At 39.2% G+C, this 18417-nt stretch overlaps 1 protein-coding gene across 1 annotated transcript in view; it reads right to left on the bottom strand.

Moving 5' to 3' along the window:
- LOC135988442 (potassium voltage-gated channel subfamily KQT member 1-like) overlaps nucleotides 1-18417 on the bottom strand; it is a 501042-nt gene that overhangs the window by 462181 nt on the left and 20444 nt on the right. The window contains exon 2 of the mRNA XM_065634462.1: nucleotides 14891-14981. Coding sequence (XP_065490534.1) covers nucleotides 14891-14981 — 91 coding nt within the window. The remainder of the gene's footprint in view (nucleotides 1-14890; nucleotides 14982-18417) is intronic.

The raw sequence follows: 18417 nt of genomic DNA, 5'->3' as shown, positions 1-18417 counted from the left end.
TATTAAATTGTCTACATTTTTAGCAGGTTCCTGGTGTCATCATTCAACAGCATTTGTTTTCAGGTCTGTTATTAAGGATCTCTTATTTCTACCAAAGTAAGTAGAACACTGTCTATATGGACCAAACAGACCTACAGGAGGAATGGCACTGAAGTTTTGCAGTAGACTGTGAAGTCATAAGCACTTATTTCTGTAATTTGGCAGAAAATTCATACCAAAGCTTGAAATAAAGGAGCATTTCTGAAGCAAAACTGTCCCAAGCTCTTTTCTGCAGACTAAAATGTCTTAGCTCCACTATGTTCACAGTCCTAGAAGAAGAAGAAGCTCTGCAGAGAGGGATCTGGGGGTTCTGGTTGACAGCAAGTTGAACATGAGCCAGCAGTGTGCCCTGACAGCCAAGAGGGCAATCGTGTCCTGGGTGCATCCAGCACAGCATTGCCAGCCGGGCGAGGGAGGTGATTGTCCCGCTCTGCTCTGCACTGATGTGGCCTCACCTGGAGCACTCTGTGCAGTTCTGGGTGTCACAGGATAAAAAAGATATAGAGCTACTGGAGAGTGTCCGGAAGAGGGCTATGAAGTTTGGTGAAGGTTTTGGAGAGAAAGCCATATGACGATCAGCTAAAGTCACTTGGTTAGTTCAGCCTGGAGAAGAGGAGACAAAGGGGAGACCTCATGGGGGCTACAGCTTCCTCACAAGGGGAGGAGGAGGGGCAGGAGCTGATCTTTTCTCTTTAGTGACCAATGGCAGAACCCGAGGAAATGGTAGAAAGATGTGCCAGGAGAGGTCTAGGTTGGACATTAGGAAAAGATTCTTCACCCAGAGGGTGGTGGAGCACTGGAACAGGCTCCCCAGGGAAGCAATCACAACCCCAAGCCTGACAGTGTTCAAGAAGTGACTGGACAACACCTTCAGACACATGTTGTGAACTGTGGGGTTGTCCTGTGCAGGGATAGGAGTTGGACTCAATGATCCTTGTGGGTCCCTTCCAACTCAGGACATTCTGTGATTCTATTCTATGATTCTAAGAAACATAATCAGAAAGCATCGCTTACGTGATTTTGTTGACAATGTCCGTAACTTACCCTTTGGCAAGGGAGGATACCCATAGCAATTCAAATGAACATAGACATGCCATCCAGCTGCATCAAAAGCATGCATCTGCCGCTCAGTGGCAGTTCATTCGATGTCGATCCTAACAGACAATGCTGATGGCAGTGGAAGAATCATTTCTACAGGAACTGCATATTAGAATCACTAGATCAGTTAAATAAAAAAATGTGTAGAAAGCAGATGAGCAGATAAGTGCTGAGGCATAAAAAGTTTTTAGACTTAGGTTATTCCTTGTTGAGCCTCCAAGAGGACTTTTAAAAGCTGAAATTTAAACTATATCTGGCCTGAGGGTATTTTATTCCCAAGGCAAATTCCAGAACCTATGATTTTATTTCAGCTACCAACAAGAACCCATCTCAGTTACATCCAGGAAACCCTGCTGAAGTCAGTAAGATCGCACAGTCAATGGGAAGGAAAAATATATTATTAACAAGAAGGAAGAAGAAGGAGAGACCTACATCTTCAATAAATTTGAAATTAATTACTGATCTCAGTTCATTTTGTCCTGGACAGGTGTCCACACTACCAAAACCACAGCAGTTAACACATTTGTTGGCAGCCTCAGACAGGCCAAAGACCAAAAAGCATGGAAACTGGACAAACATCACAGTTCTATAGGTGGTCCCTCCAAAAAAAAAAGAAAAAGAAGGAAGTTTATGAAACTTATGCTGTTGTTGTGTATATTTCTAATGAAAGACAGAAGATATCCATTTCCAGGGCTGTCAAGGCTGATCAAACTCCACTTCAATAAATGTACCATTTAAAAAGCCCTAATCTACCTCCTTTTCCTCCTATACACATAAACACTTTTCAGAACCTTAAATTTATTGCTTTGCATTTACCTTCTGGTAAAAAAACTTCAGTAATTTTCTGGAAAGTCAGAAGAAATAGTTGTTCTCACCAAAATGGCAACAAAAGATGGTGAGGGGTTATTGTGGACAAAACATGAACCTGAAAAAATATGAAAAAAAATCTGCAAATTAAATAGTATGCCAAATATGCTCCTAATTGACATTCATCTGTATGTCAGTTTGAGGTCCTTCTCCAGCTTTCTGAAATTTTCCAGAACCCTTGCTTTCGAAATGATATTATACTCACAAGGATCCCGCAAAACTTTTTTATTTAGGCTCCCAGCAGTACTTTTCCTTTTCTCTTACAAGTGGTGAAGGAAGAACTACATGATGGATCATTGTCAGCTGATTTCATAAACCTGGAAAGCCATTTGGCATCCACAGAAAGCCAAGGATTAACTCCTCTAATGAAATCAAAACCAAAAATAACAAGTAGGAACAAACCATTACGTCATTAAAAAAAAGCGCCACACCAGGCTTGGTCCAAACAGAGCTAATAAATACCCTTGGCTACTCTGTCTAGCAGTCAGCTTTGAGTTTCAGCCTTCCATTTTTCACAGGAGCCCTTCTCTGAACCCCGATGAGGAAAGAAAGGGAAAGCAAAGCTGCAGATCCTTTGAACAGAACAGCTGCCATAAACTGTCAGGACATTTGCCATGACCCATTGAAGGATCAGGAGACAGGGGCGGAAAAACGGAGAGCATCATCCTTCGTCTGGGGCACTGACCCTGCTTCAGAGGCCCAGCCAGAGGCACACTGTACTGACAAATGTACCAGTGGAGAGGGGTTTTTAGGCAGCGCTGCAACTCAAATTATCTTCCAGGAAGCAGAGCACAGAGTAAGGAAACAACAGGACAGACCAGATTCTTCACACTCAGATGTTAGTCTCTTCCTGTTTTGTTAGTTGTAAAGGATACTCCTGGCAATTCAAATTGCCACAGTAATACTGGGGAAAGCATTTAACACGCAATAATTGCCTAACCACTGTAAAGAACTGACACGTAATGTAATTACAGATTTTTAACTGGGTTTGTACTGTCCAATATCTCTGCTAAAGTCAGTAGCAGCATTCCATTATTCTGCACTTGTCCCTGTTCACTGGAAAAAAAAACCAACTATAATATTGTTTTTCTTTTTCTTAAGTCCAGCCACTGCATTAGTTTCTTTTTTCCCCACAAAATAGATAATAAAATAACACATAATCATATTTATGCTGTTCTTAGTGTAATTCCATTTTATTAATTTTACTAAAAATATTTTTTAAAAATAAGCTTAAAGGGAAATATGTATGCAAACATCTTCCATCTGTATCTAATTCAATCAGTCAAATAAGAAACTCTTGTGAAAAAGCAGTAAACTTTTACCCAAGAATGTCAGTGATGACCAAATAGATAAATACTCACATTAACACAGAAAATCAACATTTTATACAGGAGCATGTGTAAGTGAAATATATAGCCTGGAATTTACAATATGTTCCAGTACAGTTATGGATAACTGCATGGGGGAAGTAGGAGAAGCAAAGGAGTTCAGCTGGAGTGATTAAAGTGCACACATGAAAAAGACAAGTATTTTCTCAGCTGCAGCTGTGTTTTAGGTGGAGAGCACACACAAGGCTCTCTTCACTTTTTTTATTGGAATATTTAGGTGCTCGGGTAAAAGGAGGAAGTGGGATGGCTAAATGAATAGTGTGTGTTCATGAAGATTCAATCAAGGAATGGCAGCTCAAAACAATGAAGCCTCAGAAGCAGGCATAAAGGTTTAATAGTCCAAATGTTTGCACACGTGTACTTATGTCCAAAATTTAATCTGATAACCCATCTTCAAGGTTTTCCAGTCCTTAGAGCTGAAAATGTCAGTTTAGTGACCCGTTTAGCTTAATAGCTACTCAGATGCTACGAAAACCTACTGACACTGAAAATACTTATTTCCTACCATCATGCTTGCTCTTATAAAGATGACAAACATCATATATGAAAATATCCAATATATGGAAGAAAAGATGTCAAACACTGCTAAGTGTCCTATAGTATCATTAGCTTATTCAGACTTACATGTCTTAGATTAAACCAATGCATGTAATGTTTAAAAGTTTGTTGTCTGAATACAAATGAATATGTTTAACAACTCTCAGAAAAATGTTTCCACGTGCATCTGCTAAATTTGCTGAATTTGCTGACTTCATACCAGGAGTATCTTTATCTTTCAGTTAATCAACGCTTGCTATTTCTTGTACAGAATGAAGTTGTACCCTAATGAGGGAAGCACATGGTGCTCTAGTCACATTACCTGGTGATAACCACCACTCAAGTCAGTTGGATGAATCAGAGACAAGGATTTACTTTTTAATTCTGCTTAGGCAGGCAACAATTTTTCTACAAAGAAAATTAACTACAGTCTCAATTATTTTTGAGTAGGAGTTTTTTCTAGAATTGCTTAATTCAGAAAGATACCGCTAAGGACAACACTATCAAATAGTGAATCAAGAAGTTCAAGAAGCCAATGCCTAAAGTTCTTCATTCCTCTATAGATGCACCAGTACCCTCCAGGAGCCTTCCAGTTCCCCAACAACACGTCTTGAAGCCTCACCTGAAGGGACCACCTCTGGTAGGAGAGGAAGGATTTAGCATTGCTCCTGGAGTGGAATCTATTCAATATGAATATCCACTTCAGAATTATAAATAAACGTATCCATGTTTCTTAACCTTTTGGTTTGAGAGGGCCTCAAAATTTCGAGGGGATGAATTGGAAAAATCCTGCATGTACCTCTCCACTGTCCTCTCCCTCCCGAGTAAGAAATATTTCTCTATTCTCTTGGGCCACATTCGGACACCACTTTGCACAGGAAACTCTATAGAGCTGGAGTAAGATGTGAGTAAAATTTGACTAAGGGTATTAATAAATCAGCCCTTTGTTAATTTGTCTCAGCCACACTTACTGTGCAATTTCTATTTTAGATAGTTGAAAAGCACACAGCAATCATCCAACCAACATGTTCTGTACTGCATTAGGGCAACCCACAAGGTAATATAAGCCACAAAAATAATCGTAACATAATTCACATCAAGAAGCTTGATAGTTACGTTTGATTCCAGAAAGGCTATGGCAACTCAGCAAGATCAATTAGAAGACAACTTAAGCTTATGGAATGTCTTGAAAGATTTGTGGATTCAGTTTTTTCCTAATATGTTTAATGTATGAAACAATATTCCAGATCTATTTTAATAATGTTTTATATTGTAATAATATAATATTCCTGATGTATTTTTTCATCTTCCTATAGACTAACAAGAAGCTCAGAAAGAAATAGGGGTTCTCCTTCTTGTTTTCTTTCTCACAGGTTTACAAGGAATAAAAGAATAGCGCAAAAGCTGTTGAGTCATGTGGTTATTTTTGTTCAGATGTGTTCTACACTAACATAGTCTGACTCATAGTATGAAAGAAACAGCGTACTTTTCTACTGAAACACTTAACCTGCCAGTTCCTTTAAGGGATAGGACACTTCATTAATGCCCATTATTACACAGACAATATACACTACACAAATATCACAAAATGACACTAAATATTATGGGACCTACTCTGCTTGCCATAACCTGTGAGAAATCCATTATCATCTATAAGAAACAACATGCTGAGGCCAAAATGAGGAGTACCTGTGAACTTCATGTTTTAGATTATCAACATATCAATTTACATAACAGGCCTAGAGAACGCCCTAAGCACTAATGACATGTTGCAAAGCACAGACTTAGAGTGATAGATTGGCACAAAAGCAGAAAACAGATAAAAATTCCACTATTTCTACTTTCTAACACTAGTTGTTTCGATGGGATTGAGAAAATGCCCTCAAACCTGTTAGAATACATACACTTCACTATAAATCATGGAGAAGACTAAATTGAGCTTATATACCATGCAGCCATATTTCTACTCTGCTAACAGTTTAAAGATGACATGGCATTTTATGACACAACCACATAGCTTAAATGGGAGAAGAGACAAAATAATGGAATGAGGCAGCTCCTCCACTGTAGACAGGAAAAATGCGTCCTCTTTTAAAAACATACATTTTGAAAATTGTGTCAACTCACTACTTTCAAAAAAGAAAAGCCGTCCTGAGGTCCATTTCGGAAACAGAGCAGTTAAATACACACATGCCTTAGCTGGCTTAAGTAAGCCAGCTATCACTTGGTACTCTGATGATTGGGTACTCTGAAATGCTTAGCCTATATATAAAGAAGGAGGATGTGTTCATGGCATATGATGCAGAAGAAATCATTGTATAAAGCCAAAACTGAGCAGTGACTGCAGGAAAGACACAGAACAATATGACACATCTGTGGCCTTTAAGTCTTTCATGAGATCCTCCCCTTAAGCCTTGTCTCCTAAATACAGCCGCAGCATGAGCTTCTCTCCTAGAAAGCTAAAGCAGCATCTGATGTGGGAGTTTCTAATCTTACATCTCAGCCTTTTCTCCAACAGGATTTTCAAACAGGGATGTAATTAAAAGCTACATGCTAAATGTAGTCTCGACATGATGATTTCAAGCAACCAAGCAGTGTGAGAGGGCTGTGAGGGCCTAAAATAAAGGCAATGAGTAAGGACCCTGAAAGCAGAGTCTCTAGTACTGTACCACTATGAACTAGAGGTGTTCATGTCCTTGGAAAATATGCTGTTGCTTTTTCCAGCAAAGAAACACGTCAGAGGAAAGAGGATGCGTGAAGTCTGTCTCCCAAAGGAAAAGGTACCAGAGGAGCTGAGCTCATCTAGAAAAACCACTGGAATTAAGGATCCAGCTCTGCTGAAACAGGGAAGGTGATCCCAGCTGAAACACTAAGACTATGCACCTTGTTTGTGGCTCTGCTGCAGAAAGCTTCTAGGACAGCACATGCCCTTTAAAGTCTTGTCCCATAAACCTGAGAATACTACATTGGGAAAACACCCATCAGGAGAATATGACCAGAATTTAGTGACCCCTGGTGAAAGCAAAACAATACTTAGAAGTGCTTTACCTATTTTAACAGACAATGGTTTTGTAAGAAAGTATTCCTTTTTTGCACTGAAAACAGATGACTATCAGAGTTACAACACTGCAATAACTAAGCTTTTGGTCCAATCCAGCACATCAATTCCTACACAGTTTTGCCATTACCACTCAGCCTGCAAATGTTGCAGTGATTTCGCGTTTGGATTATGTGCTCTGAATTGGAAAGCACATTAAGATAAACAATATTTCCTATTCCTCCTTCATTCCAGTTGCAATGACCACAACATTAAATACATCATGGCATACAAGCAGAAATTAAATTAACAAAGTTGAATCAATATGATTTATAGCAAAACCATTCTATTTTCTCAAAGTCAAGAACACTTTTTATATTCTTAAATTTAAAAAGTAATTAACATCAAGATATTAAAACAGAGGAAAATTTCCCTTTCACCTACAACACTGTTGTTATACAAATTGATGATTTATTGTGTTCTGCTACCGGTTTGTAAAAACATCATGTGTATGATAAAAATAATATTTTGTTCTTGTTTTTAGAACAGCACAATTAGTGAAACTACTCCCACAAGCTAAGAAACTCTTTTTGCAAGGTCTTTTACAATAAGAATAAAAATCTGTCTTTTGTAAATTACAATGGTGACCTCTCCTGGTAGAAAAATATACGACCTCTAACCATGAAAATGCTCTATCAGATTAATCCTCAAACGAGGAATTACACCTGGCACACTTTATTTTTTAATGACATATCCTTAGAGATCTAGATCCCGTTTACAACTCAAAACCAGCACATAAATTACTAGATCATTAAGAATACATTACTGTCTCCTGCTGTATAGGCAAAAGGCTATACAAGAGGGTTTGGCAACATTTAAAAAGTGATTTTTCAATAGAATCATCTTAGAGTAAGAAGAAAATTATAACTGTACATATTAGGGAATTAAAATATGGGACAAAGTGGAAAGATTGAATGTTACCTAAAAGTGACACAATGAAGAAAGCCTAAAAAACAGATGGGTGCAAGCATATGCGAAGTATGCTGAATGCATAGCATTTTTTTTCCTTTTCTGGTATAAAAATTTTAAATAAAAATAATAATTTCCACGGGAACTTTAAGTAAAAATACTCCTAGTTTGTTGTTTGTTTGGGTTTTTTTTAATTTCCATCACTTAGCTACTGTGATATTGGACTCAGACAACTTCAAGGTTTGCCTATGGTCACAAAAAAATCTGTGTTACTACATCTTCATGCAACTCTTTGAGAATAGTTCAAGACATTCTTTGCTTTGAAAAACCACCCAACAATATTAACTGATAAAAATATATAAATTTGTTGTATAGTATGCACACCCACCTGAAAGAAAGCTTTATACCTCAGGAAGCAGACATGTCCATGTAAGTTTGACAGCCTCCCAGAGAAGTGGCTGAAGAAGCAGCATAATTTTAAACATGACAGAAAATGAGATTTTAGAGGATCATTCTTCAAATAAGGACTATAAAGGGAAGACTTACATACAAGTTACAAACATTTAAAGTCAAAAAGAACAGTTAAGTAAGCAGATTTTTTGTAATGAAATATATCACAAGCAAGCAGCACTGACTTGATTGATCTGTTGAACTCACAGAGGAAATTTCAACAAGTTGAAGCAAAAAAGAAGGAAAATGGTTAGAACTCTGGGAAATATGGTCAATGGAAATAGATTTGACCTGTGACAGGAAACCAAGGTAATGATAAAGGTGCATATTATTTATTTTAAGAACAAGTAGATTAAAACCAATTCTAATATTTAAAGACTGACTTTTTATTCTTTTAATTATTTATTACAAATTCGTCTGTAAACACATCAGTGAAGGACTTAAGTATGAAATTACTGCAAGCAGGTAGGGTTTCCAATTAAAAAGAAATAATACTATGCCTGTTTTCTTAATTTCTCAGAATATGCATTTTGAAAGAATTTGACGTTAGAAAAAGAAAAATAAGCAATGGGTAAAGATGATGGAACAAAAAGACTGTTGTCAGGTTTTGCCTTCTTCAGGGTTCCTGTCAGAAAAGTGCATGGGGACACAGCTCTGCAGATCAGGAAGAAATCACAAACTCATTCTGCACTCAGTCACGTGGTATTTAAGGAGCACTTACAAAAACCATTGGGAGGGTAGCAAATAAACACAAGTAATAATTAAAACTCGATGCTATCAAAGACAGAAAGTGAACAGTGTTGATTCAAGATTAAGTATTGACTGTAGGAAATCCTGTAGTCACTGCTCTTGACTTGCATTTGGAAGAAGCTATTAAAAAGACAAATGAACTCTGACAAATATCTCCATGAGGGCCAAAAGTGTCTAGATTAATTAAGTAGGGGGAAAAAAACCCCCAAAAAACCAATTAAAAAACCCTACCAAAAAAAAAAAGAACACCAAAAAACAAAAACCAAACCAAACAAAAACCAAACAAAAAAAACCCCAAACAAAACAAAAAAACAAAAACAGACAACAAAAACCAACAACAACAACAAACAAACAAACACACCAAAAAAATCCCCAGCTATTTAAGAGGTTTTTTCTTCCTTGTTTTTGCCAAAAGTATTAATCCATTTTTTAAAAGGAATTTTAAACCACTTCCAAAATTCTGATGCTTACATGCCTATTGGGAGCAAGCTTTACCATGTGGTCCACAAAAAGACAAAAAAGCTACATTTCCTCTCCTATCCTCAAATTGTTATTCTTAGGACAGGGATGTCAAATTCCTTTCCACTGGGGGCCACATCAGCCTCATGGTTGCCTTCAAAGGGCCAAATGTAATTATTACTACAGTTGTTACCACTACTCCTACATTTATACAATCCTAAAATTACATTCAGCCCTCTGAAGGCAATAACGAATCTGATGTGGCCCCCGGTGAAAATGAACTCAACACGCCTGCCTTAGAACATGCCACATGCTGTGGTTACTCATCTTCTGGTAGTCAGGCATGGCAAGATAATTTGTGAGGCTGTATCTCAAGTTCCTAAACACCATCCTGGGCAGGATTATTTCTGAAACTTGGTTTTAGTATACAATAGAATAAGTTCTCTTTTCAGCAGTCCCAGTTACAGAACTGCCCATAGTCATCCCTCATACTGCTCTTTTGGCTCATCATACTGCTCGCTTTTGCCAATTTGTTCTTGTGATCAAAATGAGGGTTTTTTAAGAGATTACTTACTCCAATATTCAGGGCATGAGATAGTGGAAGAAATGCACAGGAACATCAGACAGGGGACTTTAAAAGAGGCATGACAGACTTCTTCCAGAAGTCAGGTATTAAGCACTTAGTGCACCAAATCATGATCTGACAACAGGCTGTTAAAGGTGACATCACGGTGAAAGTTTGTTACAGACCACGTGATCAGGATAAGGCAGCAAACAAAATCTTCTCTAAACAACTCAAGAAAGCTTCTAGATCATGTCCTGGTTCTTACAGAGGACTTTAATTCAGCTAGCACCTATTCAAACAGCAACACAGTGGGATGCAAGCAATCTGAGAGATTTCTGGAGTGTTTCAGGAGTGTCTGTTAGATACTGGTATTGAATGAAAACTGGGAATGAGACACAGCTTGATCTGCTGTTCAGATATACAAGGAAAAACTAGTTGGGGATATAATAATCAGTGAAAATGCCTTGGATGTAGTGTACAAGAAATAATGTAGTTCAAGATCCTGAAGAGAGTACAGACCCTACACTTCAGGAAGGCAAACTTCCAATTATTCAGGGAACTGCTAGGTGGGATCCCATTGGAGACAGCTTTGAAGGGTCAACAAGTTCAGGATAGCTAGCAGGTCTCTAGAGACAACCTCATCCAAATGCAAGGAAGTGATGAAAGCTAACAGGAGAACAAGGGAAGTGATTATTCCCTTTTAAATAGCACTCATTAGGTTGCATCTAGAATACTGCACCTGTTTTTTCCACCACTATAAGAAAGACTTTGATAAACTGGAGCAACCTCCACATAGGGGCCATCAAGGTGGTCAGGGCATAGGTCCATGCCCTATGAGGAAAGACTGAGGGACCTGGACTTGTTCAGCCTGGAGAAATGAATGCATGGGGGATCTCTGAGCTGCCTCCAAATACATAGAAGAGGGTTATTGAGAAGGTGGAACCAGGTTCTTTCCAGCAGTGCATGGCAGGAAGAGGAAAGCAAACAGATCATGGCAGAAGGATGAAAGATGACAAACTAAAACTGAAACAAGAGAAATTCATACTGGGTATAATGAAAACTTTCCTCACCATGAGGGATGATCAGGCATTGGAACAGGCTGCCCTGGAAGGCTACACAGTCTCCATCCTCAGAGGTTTGCAAGACCCAATGGGATAATGCCCTGAGCAACCTGGTCTGGGCTCATCACTGATCCTGTTTTGAGCAGGAGGTTGGACTAGAGACCTCCTGAGGTCCCTTCCAACTCAAATTATTCTATGACTGTATGAAAAGAAGAAACTCCCAATGCATATGGATCCAGAGTTCTGTGAGATCCAGCATTTTCATACAATGACAAGTGGAGATGGTACTCTCTCCCATTATACAGTCTGTAACTAGAGTGGCCACAATTATTTTGGAAAACCCTATTTGCCTTTCCTGCTTGGAAAATTCCAACACCTGCAAGAGCTGAAGAGAAGGACAGACAGTGCAAGTTTAGAAGGCAGATGGTAATGTAGTATTGCCTTCAGTATTGCAAAAAATTTATTCACAACTGTGGCCCATTCCATTGCGCTTTTTTTCCCCAGACATTGTACAAGAATTTTCTCATGCAGAAGATTTTAAATACTGATGGATGGGCAAGTGAAAAAGCTCCTGACAGTACAGCTCCAGGACCAAAGCAAGCATGGGAACTAGAGATTCCTTTTCATACCACACTACACGTAGCAATCTGTATTAAAAACAACCGCAAGTATATTTAAGCTTTGTAAACTGTGAAATAACATGTACATTGTTGTTCTACCTAGAAGTCTTGTGGTTCATTTTAAACACTATTTGAAACTCTAAGCTTCCCTCTGCAAGTATAAAAAATTCAGAAGGAATTATGTTCTTCACTATCTGTTCTGTTGTTTTTTATCAGCATGTTTCGTTGTGCCAGTGCTACTGTCACTTCCCTCATTTGCTGGCTTGCTAAATAGTCAGAGGAGAAAAAGAACAACCAGGAATTAACAAAGATCATACAATGTCTCAAAGATGACAGATTTGCCTTAACATTCAAATGCAGGGCCAGAGAGTCATATTTTTTTTCCTCTAGAATTCACTTGAATTTTCAGAGACTTGAAAACCTATGCTTGGGGGAAGGTGGGAAGACAGGAACTGTTTGGGGCTTTTTTCACTTCAAGTTCCAGCAACTGCTTCTTCAGCCTCCTGTTTCCTTTAAAACTACAAACACTGTTTTGGAGGGCCTTCTTAATACAGTATTCTCTCCTTAGTACGTTCACATAGCTTGTCTGAATGATAGGTTTCACAGTTGACAAGAAATTATCCAACACCACCCAGATGTACTAAGAACATTAAAAAATAAAGTCTTTAAAACGCAAGATTTTAGTGGCTTAGGACACATCTGCTGTTACATTTGTAACTAGCATGCCATATCTGCCCCAGTGACACATACTATCCAAAATTGTGTTTGGCACATCATCTCACCCTCTCTAAGAAAATACAAAAACATTTAAGTGCCCACAAGTATCAAATGCTATCCTTATCAGATCTTACCAGCTTTCAGCATTACAATTTTGAAGCTGATCCTTCACAACTGTTAATCTACCTCAGTATAATGAAAAGCAGTTTTCCACAAGTGACAAAATACCACAATCATCACATACTAGTATTTATTTGCTACTGTCACACTGATAGACCTATGCAAAGAATTGCAGGTTTCTTCAATTAGAAGATAAACAAATCAATTTCATTTTGAACTTGATCTAACAAACGCTTTGGTTCAACTTTGTTTCTCCCCATACCAGCAGTTTACTCTGTTCTCAGACACTTTCTGGAGAGCAGAATGGCACGGAAGGCAAAACACATACGCATGTGTTTTCATATTTTGATGGGAGAAACTCTCTCTGGTTACATGACCAGTCAACTGTGGCGTGAAGTAGATCAGAGTGATGACCTACTACAGAGTAAAAAGGAACATGATCTCCAGGCTTCTGTGGAGTTAGCAGTCTCCTGGTTAAAATGGGAGGTGCAGTTTGAAATTCCTGCAGGTAAAGGTGCTCCGAGCAGGAGTCTAACCATTTAGCTACTAGAAACAAGAAACCTAACAAATCTGTGAAAAAGAACTAATGTCATTAACTCCAAAAGCAATCTTTCAAGTGTTGTAATTGAAGTTGCATTTTTTTCAGAGCAAATTCTAAGATTCACACTTTTAAGACAAATAGATTCTAGGCAAGAGAATCTACAGTAGCCAGCAGAAAAGATAATCTCTGCGCTGACCATTTCTAGGAAGGAAGCTAAGGAAACAGTAGGGAGGAAAGTAAACTCAAGAGAGGTCTCCTCCAGGTTAAGGTTGTAACACAAGGCGGCGAAGAAATTGTTCTAGCGCTGCCACTGACTATGCGTGATTCATTTGTTAGATGATAACATCATTTAAAAATAGCTGGTAATGCTATGTGGGCACTATGTGAACCACACATCTGTCTTCATCTAGTTATTTTTTGTCCAACAATAATATGTGTCTTCACGCGTACATACCATCTACACAAAAACAATCAGCTCAGCATTGAATCCTTGCCAGTATTACTGTTTTGAGTGGTGGTTATACTGACCTATCATCACTCTACGTCTTTCACTGAGTATGAGAAGACTACATACGATTGGCAGAATACTGCATTTTGTTTTACACTGAATATGGCTTAAAGGCCAAGCAGTATTTGATACAGGATTAACATTAATTAAAAACGCAAAATAACTCAGAGATCCTAATGATGGCTTAGTCAATTGCATGCAAAAGCTGAAAACACTAATGTAGTCTAAGCCATAGGAAAACAAGTAAGTAACTTATTTTTGTTTTCAAACAGATGGAAAACCATAATCCATCACATTAGAAGCCACTACTTAGAAAAAAAAAAAAAATCACAATAAGAATACTGAGATTATCAGACATTGAGATCAGAGGATTAGAATGGCTGAAATACAGATATTGTGAACAACTGTTTAAAAGTGATTTAGTCATTTTTTATGAAGGATGCTTCATCTCAATTCTTAACTTTCTACAGGTGAAGAGGGGTGGGGGGGCAGGAACAGAGAAGGAACACTGTCTAATTTGTACTTGTATTTCTCACCTACTTCAAATTAACACTTAAAAATATTGTATGTATGTTGCAAGAGTTTGTAGATGGTTAGAATCATTTCAGTTGGAAGAGACCCTCAGGATCATCAAGTCCAACCACAACCTAACTCTTAGCACTAAACCATGTCCCTAAGTGATCTGAGGCTTTAGTCAAGGCAGGGCCTTTGGCCCCAGAGAGGCAGTACTTCCCTCAGAAGTGGGTCAAGCCTGCATATTGCATACTGAGCTTACTGTTCCCTTTGGAAAGCTCTGTTCCCTTCAGAATGGAGTCTCCTGTGTTCACTTTAGGAAGGGAGCCTCCTGCCTACACAATATCCTGTTCCACACTGCAGAAGAGTGATGAACACCAGTTGTCCACTGTAAGAGCTACAGGGTACAGTTCCATACCTTATGAAAAGGAAGTATATAAAAACTGTTAATCTATCAAGTACTCTCATACTGTAGAGATCTAGAAAATAATCATCCCCGTTAAATTATGGCCTTGAAAGAAGGTAATATTTTAAGTGTCTCGGTAGCATGCTTTGCATGAGGATTTTTAACAGTTCTCTCTCTTGTTCACCTAAAGCAACTTAGATTTAGTCAAACTGACTAAAGTCTTTCCCAAAAAAAAGTTCACTTACCATCCAGAAAAGGGTTCCAGTGGCAAATTCAGAATAATGCTCTATAGTGGATAGTACACTGAATATTAAACAAATCAGCACCAAAAGAAATCTGCAAAAAGAAAACAGCATTTAGTGACTTGTGAAGTTGAACTGTAAATCCAGATCTAGTTTTAGGTGTCTCATTCACATACCTTTTTTCATCACAAGTACTTTGTGTTTAATCAGTTCATTCTTTCTAGTCAAGTGAATATCACCAGTTTACATTCAATAACTTTTAAGAAACATGGAATAAAAATGACAGGAAGGCTGAACAAAGTTAAATCAGTAGGTAAAACTTGCATTATCAAGTATAACTTCCCATAGAAGCTCATCATAGCAGATGTTTCATGTTTCACTGATTGCTGCATAACTGATGTGCTGCAATAGAAAGGTATTATAATTGAAAATGCATTCATTAAAATAGAATTAGACATATGACTGGAGTGGGGAACAGTAACTTCAATGAAAAAATGTTCCATTCAGTGCATTCCATAAATTCAAAACGCCCATGAATACAGAAGAAACAGCTACTACCACAGTATTTCTAGTACCACAATTTAGATCAAGAAAAAAATTCAGAAGTCTCAAAATATATACTCCTGCCTTCAAAAAATAGCTTAAAAAAGCAAAATTTAAAAGTTATGAGAATTGGAAAACAAAACAGGCAATTGAATCCTAGTTGATTAAACACTTACATGCTGGTAGAATGCCCATTACTTTGATGCATTCAATGTCTTGGCCATCTTTCCACCATCGGTAACATGGTAACATTTAAAAAACTGGTGAAAATAAATCATGTATGAAAAACTCTGATGAGCAGACCAGAAATACAGACTTCTGATATGTTTGCACTACAGCTTTCATCATCTCTTAAGGTCATGCAGAAAATAACAGAAAAATCAGAAAACTGAAATTTCTTCCACTAACAGCCAGAAACATTCCCTCTTGTGCCCCAGCTCATCCAGCTGTCATTTTCTGATTTCATGCCAAGAGGCTGTATCTAAACTCCTAAACTCCCAAACTCCCATACCAGCAATTAAAACCTTCAGAGTCCTGTATGTAATGAGACACTTTTTCCAATGAGAAACCTTTCTGAAGAAGATAAACACTACTGACAATGCTAGTTCAAGAATTTCAAAGCAAGCAACAGACTAACAGCACTGGTGGCTGTACTGTTAAAATTGTGAGATTTCAACAAACAGGTAGAAACACACTAAATACACTTAATGTGCTTTTGGTGGCTTTTACATGAAAAATATAGGAGGAAGAGCTTATCTGAAAGGGCAAAAATTCATGTTCAATCTAGAAATCACTGACAAGATGAATTCCTTAGGAGTATATCCAGGGATGTGCCCTGGTCAATATTTTTATCAGTGTTCCAGAAGAGGAAATGAAAAGAACCTCTTCAAGTCCACCCTTGACACAAACCATGGGTTCAGTCAATAAACCTGAGGGCAGAGCCACTGGTTAGAGGTGCCTAGACAGGGTTAAGGAACAAGCCTACAGGAATCTCATAAAACATGGACAAATGTCAAGTCCTGCACACGGTACGGAGCAGGCCCAAACCCACACTGGCTGAAGACTGTCCATATCTTGGGCTGCATTCCATGTAGCCCTGGTTCCCTTTTGCCAGACTACACCTGGGGTGGTGCACACAGATGGGGCACTGGGTACAGGACAGAGGTGACAGACCAGAGGGAGCTTGGCAGCATGAGGACAGCCCTGGCCCAGCATGAGGGACAGATGCCACCACTGTAACGGCAAGGGAAGCCCTATCCCTACGGCCCACCGCGTTCCCGAATGCCCCAAAGTCCTGTACATCTTCCAGACACCTCATCTGTTCCCTTTACCTCTTTCTGCCCTCAGGGGTTGCCATTTTGTAAAACATCATACAGCACTTGTTCACAGATTGCTCTGTGATTGGTTGATAGGATCATCTGCCTCTTCCGGTCTATGTCAGAAAGGTGTCAGAGTGGGATGCTCCTGCCTATGACATATTAGGAGACCCACACTTTTTATGTCATACTTTCATACTTCTCTGTGATTGGGCGGTTGTCATTTTTTTGGTACCATCATACTCAGATGATCTCAGACCACCCTCTGACTGGCCACTCATTTCCTTTGGACCAGGAAGTGCTCATATAAATATATATATACACAGATTTATATATATAGGAATATACATATATAATCTATAGACTACGGAATTGTGGTGGCTTGACCCTGGCTAGATGCCAGATGCCCACCCAGCCACTCTCTCATTCTACTTGACAGAACAATGGTAAAAAATAAGACTAAAAGGCTTGTGGTCCAAGATAAAGATAGGGAGATCCCTTACCGATTATTGTCACGGGAAAACAGATCCAACTTGGGGAAAATGAACTTAAATTATTGGCAGTTGAAACAAATTTGAATAGTAAGAAACAAAGAAAACTAAAACATCACCCGTCTGCTTCCTTTCCCAGGCTCGACTCCTCTCCTTCATTCACAGCTCCTCTACCTTCCTCCCTCACACACACCCTGAGTGGCACAGGGGGATGGGGAATGAGAAGTTGTGGTCAGTCCATAGCACTTTTCCTCCTCTTCACATTGTTCCCCTGCTCCAGCGTGGACTATTCCAGAGGCTGCAGTCCTTCAGGATGAATCTGCTCCAGCATGGTCTCTCCAGGGCCTGCAGGGCAACCTCTGCTCTGGTATCTGGAGCACCTTCACGCCCTCCTCCTGTTCCTCTCACCTCGATGCTCACAAGGCTGTCTCTCACACTTTATTTTTCCCTCTCACCTCACAGCCTATGCTGTGTTTCTGGCTTTTCCTAAATGTTTTTTCCCAGAGGAGCCCAAATGGTGGCTGTGGGGCTCAGCAGTGGCCTGTGGTGGGTCTGCTGGAGCTGGCTGGAATCGTCTGTGTCTGGCATGGGGCAGCTGTGGCCATTCCTCGTAGAGGCTGCCCTGCAGCTCCCTGCCAATCCCTGGGCATCTGCACCCAACAAAAGAATATGTAATATATAATTATATTTATACAGTCCTAAAATTACTTTGGCCCTTTGAAGGCAACTGCAAGGTTGATGTGGCCCCCGGTGAAAATGAGTTTGACACCCCTGCTATAGAATATTTATTACCTGTATATATATATACACAGATGTCAGGGAGCAGCGAGAGTGAGGCTGCTCCACTGAGGTCAGGCACCAACGGTGACAACTGCACAGGCAAGGCCATCCCTTAACTCACCAGGATGCAGATTTGCAATTTGCAATACCTAAGGAGGGCTGAGGTGGTGAGAGAAATCAGCTCCATCAGCCTTTCAGTGGGTTGTCACACGAGGTGAGGTAGGGAGACAGGTCCAGCATCCATTCAAGAAGCACAGGCAAGAACAGCAAGGGACACAACTGCAACATAAGTCCAAGGTCTGCCCAAGAGACCAGGACTGGTATAAGACTGGAGATAAAGCTACCTACAGCATAGATTCAGGTTTAGCTCTTGCAAAGAACTGCTTGTGTATGGAAATAC

The sequence above is a fragment of the Caloenas nicobarica genome, chromosome 1 (genome assembly GCF_036013445.1).
Source record: "Caloenas nicobarica isolate bCalNic1 chromosome 1, bCalNic1.hap1, whole genome shotgun sequence".
Lineage (NCBI taxonomy): Eukaryota > Metazoa > Chordata > Aves > Columbiformes > Columbidae > Caloenas > Caloenas nicobarica.
Note: the sequence above shows the minus strand (reverse complement) of the source record. Positions and strands in the feature narration are given on the sequence as shown.